Genomic DNA, 21,876 nt, shown 5'->3' with positions numbered 1-21,876 from the left:
ATAGGTAGACAGCTCTGACCAAACTTCCTTCATAGAAGTAAAAGATAGCTAGGTAGAGCGAAACCTCAAGGGGGAATGTATCCATATTGCCGCAGCTCGAGGACAAGAAAAAAATAGGTGAAAAAGAGTTTCTTGTTCATCGCATCATCTACAGGTAGGATCAATGTGCCTTAATTTAGCATGCAAAAGTGTGTTGCAAGGGAGGCGTTCTTTAATCATTATCCATAGAAAAATGGCAAGCTTTCGAGGTAAGCATATTCTTCATATTCTTTTCCAAAAAGAAACCAAATCATCTCTAGTACTCGTGTCTGGATCCCTGCAAGACGAATTCATATGGAGAAGTTTACAAGCAATAAAATAACCAGACTTAACAATGTACCTCCCTTAGTTGTTAAATGCCAAATTAGCTTGTCCTCTTGGTGCACATATGGAACTAGGATGGAAAGAATATATTGAATATCTTCATATGAAAAGTTTGCTTCCAGAATCCTCTTATTATCCCAAGCATGTGCTGAATGATCAATTAAGTGTGATACCAGGCAAATAGAGGGGTCATGATCTATTTTAGGATAAGCTCTACTTGGGAAAGCCTTAGGGAGCCACTTATCCTCTTTGCAGTATATAGAAGACCCAGTTCCAACTCGCCATCTAACACCTTTCATAATAATCCTTCTTCCCCAAAGAATGCTTTGCCAGCCCATGAAGGAGTGCTTCCTTTTGTATCTTGGAGAAAAGATGAATTCCTAAAATATTTCCCTTTCAGGACTCTAGCTAGTCATTTGGTGATTTTTTTAAACTTTGCATGTAAAATTGGACTCGGAATTTGGGACTGCCAAATTTGGGCATGCATGGATGCACTTGAGGGAGAAGGGATTGTGGATGCTGAATAATATGCCAACCTTGTTTGTCAAGAAGTGCTGTGTTAAAGCTTTGTAGGTCCTTAAAACCCAAACCACCTTTACTCTTCAGTTCGCACATGGTATTCCAAGAAATCTAATGCATCTTATGGTTAGAACCATTTTGACCCACCAAAAGTTAGAGATGATAGAATTCAAATCTTTATAGAGAGTTAGAGGTAACCTGAAACAAGAAATAACATACAAAGAAATAGCAGTTAGAACAGACTTAATAAGCACTTCATCACCTCCCTTTGTCAAGAGATGTTCCTTCCATCCTGCTGTTTTGGTTGCCATACGCTCTCTTAGAAAATAAAAAATCTGCCTCTTGGAACGCGAGATGTCTAAAGGGAGACCAAAAAATTTACTTCGCATATTAATGTGGTGAATATGTAGCATATGAGAAATGTTATGCTTGACATCCTCAAGGGTGTTAGGGATAAAGAAAATGCTAGATTTGCTGAGGTTTATAGATTGACCACTAGCTTCTTCATAACATTGCAGGATTGAGCTTACCCTTTTAGCATCTTGCAAAGATGCTTTAGCATAGATTATGGTGTCATTCGCAAAAAGAAGATGAGTCAAATGTGGGTCATGTCTAGATAGTAGGATTATGAACTCTTCTGATCAGGTGCAGAGATGGACTCCCCCGAATGAAGGAACTGTTAAAGTAAATACTGACATTGCTTGGCATAATTCAAATTCAGAATCAGCAGCAGCCACAATTATCAGAAACCACAGAGGTGAAACTTTAGATAGTCAAACTTTTAAAATTTTATGCAGGTCTCCATTGGCAAGTGAAGCACTAGTAATCCTATAAGGTTTAAAGTTGGCTAAGAAGTGGGGTTTTCATTCTATCATAATGGAAATAGAATCAAATGTGTTAGTTTTTTATATTAGAGAATCATCTATGCAGTGGCTGTGAGACATCAAAGCCTCTCTCTTTGCTATTCAGCAGCTTTATAGCTCTTTTGCTTCTGTTAATTTCTCTTCTATTAGAAATTCTGTAAATTTAGTAGCTGATTGTATAACAAAGTTGTATTTTAGAGGCATTCTTTCTTCTAATTGATCATCATCTGTAACTCAAGTTCTATATCATATTCAGTAAAAAGATTTTTAAAATTAATGCATCTTATTTTGCTGCTAAAAAAAAATGGAAAAAAGCTTTGGTTGCAGCCCTACTGTGTTTGGAAGGAATAAAATGGAAAAGAAAGAAAAGGTATTTAGGTAATAAAATTTTGTCATTTTCTCTCCTTGACCAACATTAATGCATTATCCTAATACAATTAACGTATTAACGGTTACTTAGTCTCTGTGCCTTAAAATTAAAATTCAGATGTTAAAAAATAATTTTTATTATTTAATATTATGATATATTTACAAGAGTGGAATGAAAAAGAAGACTGCATGGCATAATCATAACCTAAAACCACAAAAAAGAAATCATTAAGGAAAAAAGAAAATAAAATAAAATACAACCTGATGAGGCAGACTATGTGTTTGATGAAGAGACAAAGAGAGCAAAAGAGAGATGGCTGGTGGTTAATGGATTAATGCCTGCTTTGTCTCATGCATTGGCTTCTTTTCCCATAGATCCTTTTCTTTTCTCCAAAAGCTGGAAGAGGACTTTACCACCATCACTGCCACCCTGTGTGTTTTGGGCCCCATTTTTCCGCTCTTCCTTTCTGTGGGCCCCTATTTTCAGGGCCCAATCCCTGTTCCCAACCAGGTTTCACATGTACACACAATATCTACACATACCACTACTTGAATCTATAATATGCTGCTCCTGCAGTGCAGGAAATTTGGTGAAGATGATGGGACCCACTTAAACACCCTTTTGCTTACAGGCTGTAATTGGGCTCCACCTTGACCAATTTTTCTACATAACAGCATAATCCCAGCCACATATTCTGTGGGCTCCATTTTTAGCCACAATGGCAAAGAATGGTATGAAAAGTGACAAATGACAAGGATGTTTAAAAAAATTTAAAAAAAGCGGGGAGGGTGTAGATGAACAAGATTGAGAATAGTTTTGGCCCAAGTTGAATTATACATAAGAAGAGGACAAAAAAAATAATTATGAAATTCTTTTTAGTTTTTATAATGTAAGATGTTAACCATACACAAGGAAAAAAGGCGAAAGGGCAGAAAGCAACTGATCAGCGGTGATTGGACCATTGCTTACCCACAGTTACTTTTTGCCATGCACTTCCTTCACGACGGTTATTTCATGTATAATAATTTTCTGACATGGTAATTTAATTAAAATAAATTAATTAAAAATAGTTATTTAAAAAAATCGTATAATTAATTTTATAAAATTCATTATTACTTTTTTTTTGAATAAAAATTCATTATTACTTATTTACCATTTTATTATATATTCGTCACTTTTTATTGACAAATACGCATAGAATCACCAAAATATAATATAATATCTCTTTTAAATACGCTTTATCATTAATGGGTAAATATAAAGGATTAATATCTATTAAATAATCTTTTATTAAAATATTATAAATGGATAAATTAAACATAAAGCATTAATATTTTATTAATTAAATTTTAATGAAATTGAAGTGGATGGGTATATTATTTAAATAAATAAATTAGTAAAAATATTTTATTTAATTAATATTTATATTTTATGGATATTTTATAAAAAAATTAAAAAATAGATTTTTAGTTAACAATTAATAATAATATTTAGTTGTTTAAAATTAAAAAAAAATAAGATTAAAGTTTTATGGTAATAAATTTTTTTATGTCCATAAAAAAATAAACATTAGCCTTAAATTACATAATAAAATAAATAAAAATAAAATTTTATATATTTATATATATATATTATCATGTAAATTTACATTTAAAGTGACGTTGAGTCAAATAGCTTATACAAGTTTAAGAAAAACCGAGCCTAAAATCCAACAAACATAGTTCAGCCTAAATCCAGTCTTAATCCATACACAACTTTATCCGACTCCATCATCGCCTGGAATTGGTAAGGATCACCAAGTCATCGTTTAAGACCATCAACATCGTAGATGATTAAAGGAAAAAGACACTATACTAAAAAAACAACATGCAAAATGTAAATTTACATGATAAAAATCTAAAAATAAAAATAAAAAATTTAGAATAAAACACATTCATTAATTAAGAAATATCTAGTCTAAACTCGAGCCACCCACCATCAAACAAAATTAAAATAAAAGAAGGTTTGATTCACTACAGCACCACTCGAAGGGAGACGACGTGACAAAGCTTTCATGGGAGTAATGGTTATCAGATGCATCGACACATCGTTAATATGTAAAAACCCTCCTTTGTAGTAAAAACAGAGACCACCAACTGGAGAGAAGATACAATATTGAAATTTCCTCAGCGCCCGACAGCAACAGCAACTAAATAGACTCCGCTAAAACCAAACAAAGAAAACTCACAAAAAAATCAAAACAAGCCTCCTAAAAGCCTCTTCGCTTCTCTCTCCCCCTTTAACTATCATGAGTAAAATTATTATTCAGTCAGTCTCATAATTTTTATCTATTTTAATTTTTTATATATATTAAAAAATATATTTTTTTTATTAACTTTTTAATTATATTCATTATAAAAATATTAAATTTTATTAAATATTAAAAAATATTTTCAAAAATTTTTTAAAAATAAATTAAAATTAAATAGAATCACAACAATTCATTTATATTTGATATAATATAAAAAAAGAAAGTAAATAATAATTTTAAAATAATTAAAAAATAATAAAATTATGAAATAAAGGAAATAATATATATATATTATTAAAATTTTATTAAATATTACAGATATTTTTAAAAAAAATTTAAAAATAAAATAAAATAAAATAGAATCACAATAATTCATTTATATTTGATATAGTATAAAAAGAAGTAAATAATAATTTTAAAATAACTAAAAAATAATAACAATTATGAAATAGATTAAATTATATATATATATATATATATATTATTAATTTCAATCTACCGATAAGTATTCGATCAATTTAGTTTAGTTTATAGGGTGAGTATTTAATCGATTCGATTTAAAATTAAATCAAATTGAATAATTTAAAAATTAAAATTTTCGTATTTATAAAAATCGAATCAAATTGATTTTAGTCAAAAACCGAATTGAATTGGATCGATCTGATTTGATTTAATTGGTTTGAATTTTTAATTTTTTTAATTTTTTTAGTATTTTAAAATTTAATTAGAATATTTTAACTTTAATATGATTTAATTTTTCTGTATTATTGAAAATAATATACTATTATGACTAATCGATTTGATTCAGTTTTTTCGATTATTTTTTAATTAAAATTAAATCGAACTGAAATAATCAAAATTTTTAAAATTAAAAATTAAACCGAATCATTTCATACAAATTTAAACTGAAATTTTAAATTAATTCAGTTCAATCGATTTTTTTAATTTGAAACGATTACTACCAATCCTTACTTAATAACAATATAAAATGATAATTTGCGAATTAATTTTTTTTAACCATGCCACCTTAACACTTAAAGCACATTTAAGAGTACTGGGGGAATGGAAATCAATATTGAGAGATCAAAATCTATTTTAATATAATTTAAAAAGATAATTATATATATAAAAAAAAACTCATATTTTAACAATTTCAACATAATTTAAAACTCTTTTTAAAAGAATACACCTAAAATCATTTTTTTGATTTAGTTTAATTTTTAATTTTGATTGATTTACTTATTATATCAGACAAATTGTAAGAGTTGATAATTTATTTTTTATTTTTTATATCAATAAATATATTTTTCTACATAATCATAGATTATAAATATTATATTTTTCTATGCTAAATGAGTATTTATAATGCATATTTTGACGACTTGAGTTTTTAGTTTAATATATTTACGGTGATTGTTACAGCTAAGTTAAATATTTTGTAATTTCTCTTCTTTTCAATCTTTATAATTTTATAACGCAATTTCATTGCTAAAAAAAAAATCGTAATGAAACTAAAATTATATAAAAATTATTGACAGTTAAAACAGTAAATTGAGAATAATATAAAAGAAAATTCATTTTAATTCTGATTTAATAAAAATAAAAATAAAAGAGATAATATAATTTGAGTTCATAAATACAATAAGAGGAATATGGTCCTATGTGCTCCCTAATCCAGAGAGCTAACATTTCATGCAACGAGACGAGGTGTTTGCGGTTTGTGTGATGATGGGATCATTCCCGTACAAGCTCCTAGGTGATTTGTGATATGACGTGTATGTCGCATCACCACCCACCTCCTCTAACACATGTCACATCTTTCTCTTTCTTCCTTATTCATAGACACAGCTGGACGGTACACACACCACTCTTCACTTCTTTACGTGTCATTTGCCCGTCATGCCCACCTCATCTATTTTCCAAACCTATCCCCCGCACACCTCTCAATAAAAATTACTATATGATATTTAAATTCAAATGAAATTAATTAATTAATTTTTAAAATTTTTAATTCTAATTATAATATTTCTCATATTTTTAAAATAAAACTATCACAATCTTTTAATTTCATTAGTTAATTTTTAGATCAATCAAATAAAAAAATATTTTAAAAATAACCTTAAAACACATGTATAAAAATAAATAAATTTCCCCTCATTTTAGCTTAATTAATAATAACCTTAAAACGATTTATAATTATAATTTTTTCCTTAATAAAATAAGCAGCTGATATGCTACTCAAAATTAGCTTTAATTTGACTCGAAATTTTCTTTTAAATAGGCTAAAATTTTAATTTTTTAAAATATTTCATTCATTAAAAATGAAAATTTTATTTATTTATAAATTTACAAATTGATTTATTAATATTATTTAATTAAAATTATTTAATTTTAACTTTATGATTTTAAAATAAAAATGTATTAGTGTTATAAATCAATTAAATTATTGATGATTTTATTTAAAACTTAGCTCAATAAAAGTGAAAATGTGATCAATAATTTTGTGTTATTAAGAAAAATTGAAAATGATTTAAGTTTCTAGATATTTATGGGTAACGAGTGTCAATAAAGAAGAAGATGGTGGTGATAATAATGATGATTGAGAATTCTATTTTGGGTTTTTTTTGTCAATAAACGTGAGAAATGAGTTTCGGAAGAAGAAACGTGGCTTGGAAAGAAGAAATAGAGGCTAAGGATTATGAGACTCGACAGAGATATGGGAAATAATTTAGTTTTTTTTTTATCTTTTTCTTTCTAAATTATAAATAGTTTTTAATATTTAAGCTTAAAAATTAATATTATTAATTATTAAACGTCACTATTTTATTCCTTTCCTCCAAAACATTGTGTTTATTTGATCTTAATTCAAAAGTTATGATTTTATTTGGCACAAAATTAAAACTGGGCCGATATGATCCTAGCTAAAACTTATGGGGGTTTATTTGAATTTTTATCTAATAGTATTTGTTGTAATTTTTTACCACACGTAAAGCCTACTGTCCTAATTCTTAGCGGATAATAGGTGTCGTACCACTTGTGGGGAACTGGGGATGCATCACGGTTCCAGCGGTGGCAGTAGGAGATAATTTATGGCATTTTGACAAGGGTATTTTGGTCAAATCATTGGTAGTGACAGGTCTCGGATATGCAACCCGTTCATCTACAGCCATCGATGGTTAATTAGAATAATTGTAACATCATTATGCTCCTTCACACTTTGACCAAAAAGTCCAACAAACACTAATAATAATTTTAAACTACTATTAATTAGTGACAAAATCCCTCTTCACTTGGACAAGCAATTCTGTCCGTTCATATCATAATCAACGCATAGAAAAATGAAAAGGTAGGGCTCTAAGATAAAATTTAAGATATCTGGTGGTGGTCTTATCTACTGTCGCTGTACATCCGTGGCAGAGGATCGAGGCCGCTTGGCCACCGGCTCAACTTCCGCTTGGCCGATGGAGCTGGGGTTCTCCGACCGCGTGTCACAACTCCTGCAAGCAGCAGCGTCGAGCACGCCGACTGGGCTCGGCGGTGCTGCTGGCAGCTCAGCTGTTGACTGCTTTAGCCGAGCCAATGGACACGTGTCTATCAGGTACTCCTGCATTAGTTGATGACAACTTCTCACCATTTCCTTTCAAAAAAATAAAACCAAAAGAAAAGCCATTTTATTACACAGGTTTCAATACTTCTCAATTCTTCGTGAAAAGCAAATATTTATAAAATGACCCCAACAAAAAATTAGAAGTTACATAGACACCCAAAAAAAATTTGTTTTTTTTTTTCAAATACAAAATGCATACTTTACTTATTCTCTCATTAAATAACTGCCCGTTGGCCGCCGATATTTCAAAACTATCGCCGCCGGCGCATAGCACAGCCGCCGCAGCTATTGTCGACGGCTTGAAAGCCAAGAAATCAATCACTGGAAAAAACAACAAAAATAATTAGCTTCAAATGAACCAAAATCCAGAAACGGGTACGAGTCTGAGTTACGGGCGAGAATCCGAATTACCACGGATGGTGCTCAGAATGAGATCCGACGAAGCCGTAAAGACCCGATTCAAGTTATCGGGTTTTATAGAGGAACAAGAGGGTAGTTTGGAGATGAAATGATCGAGATAGTCAAAAGGAGTAACAGAGCGTAGCCTCCAATTGAGATTGGCCATGACGTGTAGCTCCATTCTTTGGACAGTTTTGGGTCCAAAAACGAATCCGGGTTCAAGTATTTGGAGGTCCAACAATAGTGGCACGTGGATCTCCTCCATTTTGGCCGCTAAAGACAAGCACGCCACTGAAAGAAGCTGAAACGGCCATCCATTTGCCTGTTGTGATGGAAAATGCTTCAAAAAAGTAAAATATTAAAATAAAAACAAAATCATGTTGCGTAATAGGGACAGTTCACTTTCCCGGAAAATCTGACATTTTACTGGGAAAGTTGAACGATACAACATTTAATAACATTTCGTGCAATATTTGAGATTTTCTCTGGGAAGCGGGATTTTCCAGGAAAAATCTGGCAATTTCTGAGCAAAATTGACTACTCTAGAAAGAAAAGAGGAATTGCAGTATCAACTTACCGGAAGAGAATGAGAAGAAAGAAAGCGGTCGAAGTAGTTGACGGAGAGCAACACCGTTAGTGGCCTGAAGTGATAATATGCATGCACCTGCATTAAATTTCATTAACACCACCAGTCGAATCTATAAACAAATGCATATACGCCTACGCTTTAACTCATATCTATAGAGAGACCTTAAGGATCCAGTTGATAGAGTCCTGCCGAGCGGTGGCGTCAACGCTCCGGTCACGGCAACGATGGAGATAATCAGATGAAGGCATGAAGTGAAGCTCAGAATCCAAGAGTTCGTCGACAGTATTTTCATCGGACGGTGGAAAATAAGCAGACAAATAAAATGATCGAAGGCCATTATCAGAGATCCGGGAGTCAGAGTCGAATTGGACAACCTCACCGGCGTCCTCGTCGCAGTACAAGCTGTTAACAGCAGAGGCGGAATCATCGAGTGAGTGAGAATGATGAGTGCGAGACATAGTTGAAACGAAAGAAGTAAACGTTTATCGGCAGATGAACAGGGACGACGGCATTGGCGGCGGTGAAACGGCGGAAGGGAGAGTGTTGTATGGTCATGGCTTGGCTATGGGAGCTGTGGGATTAACATGTTTAAGCGTTTTGATGATGTGAAGCTTGTAAGGGTTATGAGGAGAAGTAGAAAGATGGGGAAGAGAAGAGAGGTGGGGGCTGAGCATATTTGGGAAGTGAATTTGTTTTGACCAATAGTAAAAAAGGAATCTTTTGAATGATCTAGTTTACTTATTTCCCTTTTAAAGTACAAGTTTAGCAATGAAAATCACTCATAATAATCCCTAATACAATCTTCATTTTTATCAATTTTGTGCATTTTTGGGGCTGTGTGTATTTGACTTCTTTTTATGAGATTAGGGATGGAAATTGGAAAGATTAACTATAATTAGTGGTTGCAATTTATTAAAATTTATAAATTAGCCAATGTTTTCAAGAAAATAATTTTTATATGTTAAAAATAAAATAATTTATTTTTTATTATTTAATTTTAAAAAAATATATATTAACAAATTTATATATAAAATTATTAAAATATATAAAATCATTTTTAAAAAATCATTTTTTTAAGAATAGTTTTTTTTTTTTACCACTAAAAAATTTTTATTGATTAATTTTTTTAAAATTTTAAACGTTAAAAAATATATAAAATATTTTTCTAATATTTATATTTTTAAAATGAGTTAAAAACTAATAAATTAATTCATACCTTGAAAAATACAACTAAATCACCATTATTATAGTATTATTTATTTAATAACCTGTTGGTATCTATTGAAGCTATGAAAATACAATGATGGAAAGTATGAAATTATAGAGATTAAATTGTAATTATATTAAATGAATCTAGTTGTACTTCTGACTATAACAACTAATTCATTAATTTTATAAAATATAAAAAAAAATATCATTAAATTATAATGATTTATTTTAAAAGTAAAATTAGTAATTGTATTAATAAAATTTTATAAAATAAAGATGAATATCATTTCAAATAGGGAGACGATTTCAAATAGAGAGACAATTATATTTAATAAATTATTTAGCCAAAATATAAACGGTTAAAGTGTAGATTGTCTAATTAAAGTATGAGTAGTTAGAGTAGCATAACGATAAATCCATCTATTAGAAATATATTCTAACAAATATTTATAATTATAAAAAATTAAATTCAATTCAGAAATATTTAAATTTGAATATTGAAAAACTTGAACCATCTGCAAATAGTTCATAAAAATGCTAAAATTTTAATAATTACTAGCGTACCATTACTTTCCGAAAAATTAAAAATACCACGTTAAAATATATATTTTCAGAAATTTTTTATAATAAATAAAACCGTAACCAATAAAATTTTGAATTTAAAATAAAATTTTATTGAAATTGTCCTAACTTAAAATTTAATTTATATAAATAAAAAATAACAAAGGAAAACAGTTGTTCATCATTTACAAGTTTAAAAATAAGATTCATATCAACACATATAATCTAATTGAATTCTACTTGCTTTAAACCTTTGTTTTTTCCTAACTCCAAAAAATAGAAATTTTTATTTTCAAATATTAAATATCAACATATTTAAAATTATGAAGTCTTAAATTTAAATTTTAAAATAATCATATAAAAGAATTATTATTTTCTTTTTCGTGCAAAAAAAAAAAAAAAACTCCCAAACATATACCGCCAATTCACTATTCTACAATTATTGTTGCCAATGTTTATTTTATACGTATATAATCGACTTATGTTCAACTAGGAAAAAAATTTCTTATAATCAAATTTTAAATGTGCTAAAGAAAATAATAATTTATAAAAGAAAATTTACAGATGAATTAAATTCATTGAGTGATAAAATAAGGAAATATAAATTAAATAAATACAAACATGTAACAAACTCATAAATGTATATTATATTACAAGATATATTTAAAAAAATGATTAAGGATGAAAATGTAAAAAAATTTCCATTTGTAAAGCGATGTTTGGAATGGAGTTTAATTATTCATTTAAACTCCATAATTGCTTAAATTAAAAACATAATTGCTTAAATTTTTAAAGGTTTATAATTTTCAAAGAATTTATAAATATCAAAGTATTATAAATTAATTTTTATAAGTTAAACTAATTTTCACTTTTACATGGAGAATGGAAAAAATTGGCTTCTTTAATTTTGAGTAATCTACATGTTGTTCTAATAATAACTTTATTTTAGGTCAAAATGTGTGTTTAAGAAGTAATTATTAAGTAATCTATAATTATAAGTCTAAGAAAGACAAAGAATGATTAATTATTGAGGTTAGGTAGTGTGTCATAAAGGGGAATGTCAAAATGAGTACTTATAGGTATATAATTGTCTTTAGTTTACTTCTTAGAGATAAAATTTAAGCTAATCTCATTACCCATAAACAAAATCAAGGCACATGCTAGGGTATGACTTTGGAGTTTTTGTACAAAAAAAGTCATACAAGTTGAGACACACCCACGAGAAAAAAGTAAAATTAGTAGAAATGGGTAAAATTGTACCACCCATTACTTGTATTTACCATAAAAAAAATTTATGATTTAGTCCCTTTAATATAGAAAAATTTATTAGTTAGTCCATTAATTTTGATAAATATATTAAATTATTTATAAAATTTTAAAAAATCTACAAATCGGTAAGTGTTTCGCTATTTAGTGTATGGAGTATGAAAAAATTATTAGTTATTTCATCAGTTTTGTAAAATTTCTATTATTTAGTCATTTCATATTAAGAATATTTTAAAATTTTTTATAATATTTAACAGTTAAAATTAACACATGGATTAATTAATATATTTTTTAATAACTTATAGACATTTGAATATATTTTTCAAAATGGATGAATTAATTAATAAAATTTTATCTACCTTAAAAATTAAATAGTAATTTTTCATTCTTATAATTAATTTAGTTGAATGAGATCAATGAAATGTGGGCAAGGGCAACCCCCACCCCCTCACCATCTTCCTCTTCCCAATGAAGAATGCAAAAGTTTTTATGAAGCAAATAGTAGAAAGGTTTCTAAAATCATTGAAGTAGCAATGTTTTAACATTTATAAGCATATTAAAATTAATAGCATTTTGGTTGTTGGTGTTCAAATAAAGGTAAGCTTTATTTGATTTTATTTTATTTTAATTTATTTTGTGTATGTAATGCTTCCAAGCATTGGGGCTATAGCTTTTTTCCAGTACCTAAAAAGCTGTCAAGCACCTTATGGGCATATTTTCCCCATAATTTGTGTCCCATAGAGACTCTTATTTTTTGGTGTATGTTGGATGTGCAGCAATCTATATCTGTCTATTCATAGATGTTGTCCTTCAATGCTATTACCCCAGCCATTATTCTACATCTTTATCATTCTTGTTTAACTCCATTAATTCAATATTTGTCTTATAATGTCAATTCGAGTCGGTCATTTCTTATTTTTAATATATTGTAATGAATGATATTTGGAATTTAAATCTCTTCGTATGCTTATTTTGAAATATTTGGAGTTTGAATATGTTTTTATTCGTTAATAACAACAATAATTGATATTATTATCATATGTTAGTCTATATAGTAACTGATGACCGCCAGGCTTCCTCTACCCTGAGCGAGGCTGGGTGCAAGAAGCGAACAATAACCCAAAGCCCATTAAGCCCTCCTTAAACAAGATCGACCCAGCGTTTCAAGCCTCAATTCGGACGTGCAGGGTAGACCGGGTCCACCATGAGTCCGAGTCCAATAAGAAGAAGTCCAGCCCAATGAAGTGATGTGAGAAAGAATAGTAGGCCCAAACACCTCGCAGCCCTTCCTGCATACGCGCTGGAGAGAATTAAATGGCTGCCTGACATGGGAATGAGTCCTGACACATCCGTACGTACGGAGCTGAGTGACAGAGAGACAGCTAGTATTGTAACAGAGAGACAGATATACATCACGATGAGGGAAAATGAGGCTCTCTTCTTCTCTTTTTTTCCTTCTCCTTCCTGGACTCCATTTTTTCTTTATTATTCTCTCTGCAATTCTTACCAATCCATACTATTCCAGTTCATAAAATCTGACTTGAACGTTGGAGGATCTTCACCGGGAGCATCCCCGGTAGACCCCTAACCCTCTTTCTTCATTTTGCAGATTTCTTCCTCGAATCAAGTATTAAGGGACCCATATGATGGACCAAAAAGAAAACCAGATCTATCAAATGGAGTAGAGGAGAACCAGATTTATCAGTAACAAAATTAATGTAACTGTAAAATTTTAAATTTATTTATATATTAGGTTTGTATTTTTGAAAATGATGTAAATTAATAGCTTACTATTTGATAATTTAGTTAAGTTGTATTTAAGGATTAAATTATAGTTTAATTTAATTAAGTTATATATTCAAGTTCAGATAACGATCCTTTTACTTAATTTTTTTTATTAAACTTTCAGAAAAAAATAAAAATTTACAGATTTAGTTAATATGTGAATTTAACATGAATGAAAATGATAAAAATAAAAATTTAATTAAATTTATGATAAATTTAATACATACACACACTATCTTTTGACTTTTTTTTTCCACCGAAAAAAAAAATACAAACCCTTTTTTTTAATTTCTCCAAAGTTCTTCAACTAAAAAAAGATAAATATCTCAAAGCTTTCTTACTTTACAACTTTAAAATCTAAAGTTTGAAGACATTGGAGAATAAACTCATCTTTTTAGACTAATTTCTTACATAATAATTTAAATTGAATGACTTATGTTAATAAAAAAAGTTAAGTTATTAATTATTATAATTACATTATTAAAATTTTAATTAGATTTAATTGAATGGGTATTAGCTATTGACACTTTTTACTATTTAATAAGCTAATAAAAAATAAAAATATGTGGAACTTATAATACTATATATTATAATTTTTTTTAAAATATATTTTAGTTAGATATAATTAAATAAATTTGAAATAAATGTAGACATCTTTAAGAGAGTTTGAATTTTAGTTGTGGAGTCCACATCTTAGGTTTTGTAGTTGGTTAAAAGAGGAAAAACAGTAATTGTAAGCTCCTAATTACTGAGGTTTGTGTAATAAAAACAACAAAATTATTTACACTTACTTGTCCACGTAATGGAAAAAGTTTCGATTGATTAATGATTGTTGTGATGACTGATTCAATTTTTTTTTTTTAAATGAGGTTGAGATTTCGACAGTAAATAAGTTAAATTATTTTTATACAAAATTTGGGACTGAGATGAGAGACTTTACTTAAAGAAAATTGCTAATCAATATGTAATTCCCAACCAGAAAATGTACCAATCTGGTATGGTGGCCACATCCTTATTAATCCATGCCAAGCTGCTAAAGAGAACGTACTTTGTACCAAAGAGAAAAGAAAAAAGAAAGAAAGAAGAAATTATTATTAAGTTCTTAAATTTTTTAAAATTAATTAGTTAGTCTCCATTTTAAAATTATTTAATTGTATAAAATATAAAAAAATTTTAATCGAATAATTTTAAAATATATATAAATTAGTGAATTTTTTAAAAATTTAAGAGATTTGATCGTAATTATTTAAAAAAATAGATTACAATTTCAGGAAGAATATTGATTTTGCCAGCGATATTAACTCTGTTAGTTGATGTGTGCTGTTTTGGACAATTGCACAGCAATAATTTTTGTGCTTTTAATGAACAATTCCATCAAAATTATTGATTATTGAACATGTAGGAAACTGGCCTAGCTAACCACAAGCCTCACGGAAGTAGTTTCCAGGAAACAGCCGAGCCTTCACTTCAATATTGTTTTTATTTCTGTATCGATGACTGTCGGGTTTCACCATCTTATAATGAGGCTGGACCCAAGAAGGTAATACTGGTCCCAAATCCATAAAACTTTCTCGATAGACCGGTCCATTATTTTCGGTCTTGATTTGGACACGCGGGACAAACTAGTTCACACTCAAGTCTAGGTATAGTAGAGAAAAGTTTAGTCCGATAACATGACATGAGAAAGAACAGCAGGTCCAGCTACTTCGCATTCCTATGCGCGCGAAATAATTAAATGGCCGTCTGGCGTGGAGGGGGCGTTTAGCCTGGTGACGTAGCAAGTCCAGTCATTTCGCACTCCTGTCTGTATGTGCGCCGGAGGGAGTTAAATGACCGTCTGGCGTGGAGAGAGCGTCTGACACTTTCGTACGTATGGAGACAGAGGAAAGAAATAAAAGGAGGGAAATACTCTCGTCTCTGAATCTTAGAGCATCACGTATATTATTATGTTTAAATTGAATTACCCGTTAAGAGAGTATATATTTCAATCATAAAAATTGAACTCTCGACGTAACTTAAAAAAATTAAATTATTAGTGTGGGTTAAAATTTATTTAGTCTAATTTCCAAACTCAAAATGGAAATACAGTTTTGCTTCTTGGCTATCAAAATAGTTTGGCAACTTTCTTATTAGCGGTTGCATGCTAAAAACGAGATCATTTTGAGAATTCACCTACAAAAAAAGGTTTACCATTTGCCCAACATTGATATGACCTTGATTTTTATTAAAATTTTCTTTTCTCCTTCTTTTTTGGCCATGATATGACTTTGATTAATTCAATCTTTTTTAAGCCTAGTCCTTTGTGGGCTTTTCAGCTCATATGGTCACCACTCATCACTCATGAAAAGGGAAGGCAAAGGTCCTCTTGATATGATGTATGGGTCCCTATGAATCCACAATAATCTAAAATCTCATTCCAATATTCTTCCAGGAGCCCCAGAGTAAGCTGTTCAATTGCAAAATTTACTGTGTTTCTACTTGCAAAATCATTCTCAGCTAGACTCAACAGGGTGTAGGACTGGAGAGTTATAGTCCAATGGAAGTTAAAATCATATCCAAATGAACAGTATTTTGGAATTCAAACTCAAATTTCACAGCCCTAAAAAAAGACTTTAGTATCAATGGAATTTAAGTAGGAATAGAGAGATATGATCCAATAGAAGTTAGAATTATATTCACATGAACAGTAAACTGGGATTCCAACTCAAATCTCACAATCCTAAAAGAGATTCTAGCACTAATAGGATTCACATAGGACTACAGAGTTATGATCCAATATAGAATCATATCCACTTGAATAATTGAGTGGGATTCAAACTCAAATCTCACAGCTTGAATAATGGAAGAATTATCTACATGAACAATAGATTGAGATTCACAGCTGTGGAGAAAACTCTAGTGCCAATGAGGTAAATACCATCAGTACCTGAACAGTTCTCAATATGCAAAAATTTCAAAATCCCATGACCCAAAAATGTGTAGATATTTAATTCCTTTAATGGGGTGGTGTTAGAATAATTGAACCTTCAATCTGCTACACCATCAAAGGGCACATGGCCAAGACTCAGAGCCTCTCTTCTCTCCACAGTCATAACAAGAATAGTTTTAGTCTTAAACATTAGCATTCTGACAATGCAAAATGAAAGACAATACACAATGGATTAAAAGGAAAGACAGCTAGAAAATAATCAGAAATGCCTGTAGAAAATAATGGAGAATGGACAAAACCCATTTTCAATATTTATTTATTTATTTATTTTGTGGGGATCATCAAAATTCAACCTTTCCTTTCCCATTGAAGTGACACTTAAAGGTCCTTGACTTTGGATTTAATGTTCTTTTCTACCTCTGTTTCTTTTTATTAAATATGGATTATGATCATCGGAGCCAGCAGATATCCAGATAGAAAGAAGAGCTTGGAAATTTTATGAGCACTGCTGATTCCTTCACATACTTCTGATGATCAAGAAAAATTCTTCAAGGAAAGTCAAGCAACTGCTAAAAAGGCATGCAAGACAAAATTCAATAGATGTGAGCAGTTATTAGGCTAATTACCTAATATTTGAGTAACTATTTCATAGTCTGTGAGGCTAGAAATTTTAATAATAATAATTTCATTTTCTTAAGAATTTCTAATTAATAGAAAAAAAAATATGAGTGAATAAAATATTACTACTGGAAAATTTTCTCTTCCCAGCATAATCAACTAATGAAATGTGATGACCGCTATACCTTTGCTATCTGGATCGCAGTCGAACCCACATAGGAAAGGCAGACTATAACCTTTTCAGAGCTCAATATGCAAGTCTATCCTCTAGCATGCAGTTCAAGTCACGCTCGGACAGACTGGACAAAACAGTACCCGGGCCCAACAGAGAAGGATCCAGCTCACCTGACTTGAGGAGTCAGTGGGAGAACAAACTCCTTCACATCCAGGATCATGTTAGCACAGGTGCCGGAGGGAATTAAATAGCCGCTTAACGATGGAGAAAGGGGCAGTATGTCCATATGTACGGCTCTGCATGATAGCGACATGTAGTACTTTAGCAGGGTCACGGTTACACGTCACTAGAGTACAAAAGAAAAAAAGAATAAAGGAAGAGGGCCTGAACTATTTAGACCAAGCTTACACACATGTACCTAACCCTACCCTCTTATGGATCTCAGATCATCAATTGGCGCAGTCTGTGGGAACGAAGGAGATCTTTTCACCACATCGGAAACACCCCAAATGACCTAAGTTCCACCCATGAAGGTCCAGTTTTCATTCTCCAGCCCTACAGTTCCATTAAACCAACCACCTGTTTTGCTTAATCCCTCATCAAGCTCGGCAGAAAAAGTGCCTAGAACCACCCTATCTGACTAAGAGCTACAAAACTTCTCTCCAACTACATAACATTGCCTATTGACTTGGGCAAATGTTACAATAAAGGGGAGTCAACACTCCATTGAGCGTACCACCCGTGGTCGAGGGCTTCAACGTTAATGAACCCCAGCCTACCTTAAACCACCAAATTCCTCAGCAAAGCAACAAGAGGACAAGGGAAGAAGATGGAGAGACTTGCAGAAGAAATGAGCCCACAGTTAGAGCAAGGGGTCAAGTAGTGAGAGAGCTCATCGAAAACGACAAAGTTGAAAGCTATTCCTCCGAGCCAATGCGAGGATCAGGAAGTGAAGAGCTAGGGGGAGGCTACTGCCTGGAGCAGCGGCCGAGAAGGGAAGAGGCAGATGTAGACTAAAAATTGGTGAGGCTGAGGGAGTAGCTCTTGGCAGAACTGGGGGCACGGGATCACAATAGCCCTTTGCTACCTACCTCATCCTCGTTCGCAAGATGGGTGCAGCATGAGACTATTTCTATTTCTAAGAAGTTTATGATGCCACCGATGGCCGCATACGATGGCACAGGAAACTCCTGAGAGCATGTCCTCAACTATAAGACGTTTATGGAGCTTCAGACCCATTCTGATGCTCTGATGTGCAAAGTCTTTCCTACCACCCTTACCGGACAAGCTCGGACATGGTTTAACAGCCTAGAAGCGGGGAGCATTAAAAGCTTCTTGGACCTGGCTAGTGTATTTATCAGCAGGTTCATTGCAGGAGTCCCGACGGAGAGAAAAACGAGCTACTTGGAGACAGTTAGGCAAAGAAGGAATGAGTACCTGAGGGAGTATGTAGCCAGATTCAACTCTGAGGCCCTGCAGATTTCCGAGCTTGATGAGGCCAGAGCGGTAGAGGCTATGCAGAAAGGAACCACATCCCCGGAGTTTTTTGGCTCGTAATGCAGAAAGTCGTCCACTACCCTGGCCGAACTGATGAAAAGAGTTGAGAAATATATATGGCAAGATGACGCCTTAACTACCAGTTCGGCAGGAAAATAGGAGATAAGGGGAAGACAGTGGAGGATATACGATCATAAAGGCAGGAGACAAGACAGAATCGAGGGCAGGAGATGCTGAACAGGCACCGTTGGAGAGAAAGGAGCAGAGGCCGTACCAGCCCCACATCCCCGAGGTGATCACTCCTCTTAATGTGTCTAGGGCCAAGGTGAGCCCAATATGCAAGTCTGTCCTCTAGCATGCAACTCAGACCACGCTCAGGCAGGCCGACAAAATAGGGTTCTGACCCAACAGAGAAAGATCCAGCTCACTTGACTTGATGGGTCAGTGGGGGGAACAAACCCCTCCATGTCTAGGATCATGTTAGCACAGGCGTCAAAAGAAATTAAATAGCCACCTGATGATGGAGAAAGGGGCAGTACGTTCATACGTACGGCTCTGTATGATAGTGATATATGATACTGTAGTAGAGTGACAGTTATACGTCACTAGATGACAAAAGAAGAAAAGAATAAAGGAAGTGCGCATAAACCATTCAGATCAAATTTACACACATATATTTTTAGCTAATCTAAAACTAAAATCAATTTTGAGTTTGAAATAGGTTGAATTTTGAAAATTAATACGTGTCATGGGTTTGAATAGAATTTAAATTTTATATATAAGACATCTATTAACTGAGCTCATTATATAAATTATTAACTTAATATAAAGTATATATTTCATAATAATATTTATATTTCCTTACATATTTTCATTTAACGATTAGAATTTAAATATTTTTTAGAAATATTATTTTTTAAATAAAAATAAATAAATTAAATAAGTAAATATATATATATATATATATATATATATATAAATTATTAATTAAAATATATGAAATTAATACATTTAGATATTGTTGAGATAATAATAATTGAGTTTGAGACAAATTAAGGTAGTTTTAGATAATTTTCAAACAGATTTGAGACGAGTTCAAGAATTGATAATATTAATCAGGTTTAAGTTCAAGGATGGTGATCTCATGGGTATCCTACCTATACATCCTTAGTTGCAATTTATCGGTGTGAATTTAGGGTAGGGGTGTGTGATTTTGGTTTCGGGATGGTTTTTTACAAGAATCAGATTCGGCAAGAATCAGAATTGGAATTGAAACTGAAAATTGATTTTTTGAAAATTTTGAAACTAGAACTAGAATCAAATTTCGGTACGATTCTAGTACGATTTTATGTGTTTTTTATTTCGGTTCGATTTTAGTATTTATTTTTTTCAGTTTTAGTATCGGTTCTTTTTCAATTCTAGTTTTTATATAATCTTTTATTCCTATAATAAAATTTAAACTTAATGATATTATTTACATCAAATTAACAAATTTCATATTCCAACATTAAAATAATATCAAATATTCACAATATTATATAATATTTCTATTTGAAATATATCAAAATATTAAATAACATTAAATAACAAAATATAATATAACCTTCCTATTATAATTTTTAAACTCTTAGAAAGACAAATAAAAAAATTTCAATAAAACTTTCAAAAACTTTATTATAATGTTTCGACAAAAAATAAACTCTAACTAAACAAATTTTTATTATTCCTCTATGTTATAAATATATTTAATTTTTTTATAATAAAATTACGTAATTTTATTTAATATCTAAAATTATGTAGTTTAACTTAATAGTATTGTTTTAAAATAGCACAATTATTTTAATTTAATTTATTTTTAATTTTATCAAATTACATTTTATTAATATATAATTTAATTAACAATTTTATATATATAAAAATTAATAATAATAATTACAAATATAAATACATATAACTTTTAATAATTTATATTCTATTAGTATAAAATTCTATTATGGAGATAATATATAATATAATTTATTTAAATAGAATAAAATATAATTAATGAATTAAATTAGTTGAATTATATTTTTATAAATTTTTAATAATTGACTATTGATTAAAATATATAATAATTATATATATATATGCATACATATTGATCCATATATAATTATTTTAGTAATTTATATTCTATTAATTTATATTCTATTAATATTGAGATAGCGTATACATATAATTTATTTAGATAGGATAAACTTTAATTAACTAATTAAATTAGTTAAATTATATTATTATAAATATTTAATAATTGATTATGACTAAAAAAAATAATACTTTTATATTATTATTATTATTATATATATAGATAATAATAATAATTATTATAAATATACATATAAATATAAATAATTATTTTAGTAATCTATATTCTATAATTCTATTAATATATATATTATATATATTTAATCTATTTAAATAGAAAAGTAATTAAATAAAATGGTAAGAATATTTAATAATTATATATGTATAATTTTATTGAAATTATATGACATATAAAATATATTATTAGAATATATCAATACGGTTCAATTCGTATACTATCAATTTTTTTTATTTTAATTTAATTTGATATAATTTTTGAGATCATGCATAGTTGTATTCCTATGTATAATAATTATTTTTAATTTGTTTTAATTGAGAAATTATTTGTAATACCCGGCTAGACTCCGGCATCGGAAGTCCCACCGTCCGGTGGAATTTCGGATGTCGAAAATCCCTAGAAAGGTAAAAACATGTTTTTATAAAATGTTTTAAGGTATTTTATGTTTTAAGCAAGTAAGAAAATGAGTTTTTA

The 21,876-nt window shown here is 30.1% G+C and overlaps 1 protein-coding gene across 3 annotated transcripts; it reads right to left on the bottom strand.

Moving 5' to 3' along the window:
* Positions 1 to 7,634: 7,634 nt before the first annotated feature.
* On the bottom strand, positions 7,635 to 9,724 carry LOC110624502 (cyclin-D1-1). Of its 3 annotated transcripts, none has more exons than XM_021769685.2 (5): positions 9,162 to 9,724; positions 8,989 to 9,075; positions 8,424 to 8,751; positions 8,212 to 8,333; positions 7,635 to 8,009 (listed from the first exon to the last, which is right to left on the bottom strand). In XM_021769685.2, exons 1-5 carry the CDS (start codon positions 9,456 to 9,458, stop codon positions 7,797 to 7,799), a joined length of 1,047 nt encoding a protein of 348 aa, XP_021625377.1. In that variant the 5' UTR covers positions 9,459 to 9,724; the 3' UTR covers positions 7,635 to 7,796. The 3 variants fall into 3 exon arrangements, with proteins under 3 accessions (XP_021625377.1, XP_021625374.1, XP_021625375.1); XM_021769682.2 differs by having other exon boundaries at positions 7,635 to 8,042; positions 9,162 to 9,722; XM_021769683.2 differs by having other exon boundaries at positions 7,635 to 8,042; positions 8,424 to 8,733; positions 9,162 to 9,722.
* Positions 9,725 to 21,876: the final 12,152 nt, after the last annotated feature.

This window comes from Manihot esculenta, chromosome 10 (assembly GCF_001659605.2).
Source record: "Manihot esculenta cultivar AM560-2 chromosome 10, M.esculenta_v8, whole genome shotgun sequence".
Lineage (NCBI taxonomy): Eukaryota > Viridiplantae > Streptophyta > Magnoliopsida > Malpighiales > Euphorbiaceae > Manihot > Manihot esculenta.
This window is presented reverse-complemented; position numbering and strand designations above follow the sequence as displayed.

Bases quoted from the DNA above. Each gene is read 5' to 3' on its own strand.
- LOC110624502 (XM_021769682.2), bottom strand. From the start codon at position 9,458: ATGTCTCGCACTCATCATTCTCACTCACTCGATGATTCCGCCTCTGCT. The intron at 9,076-9,161 runs GTCTCTCTATAG...AATTTAATGCAG, and splicing joins CTATCAACTGGATCCTTAAG to GTGCATGCATATTATCACTT. The intron at 8,334-8,423 runs GTAATTCGGATT...TGTTTTTTCCAG, and splicing joins CATTCTGAGCACCATCCGTG to TGATTGATTTCTTGGCTTTC.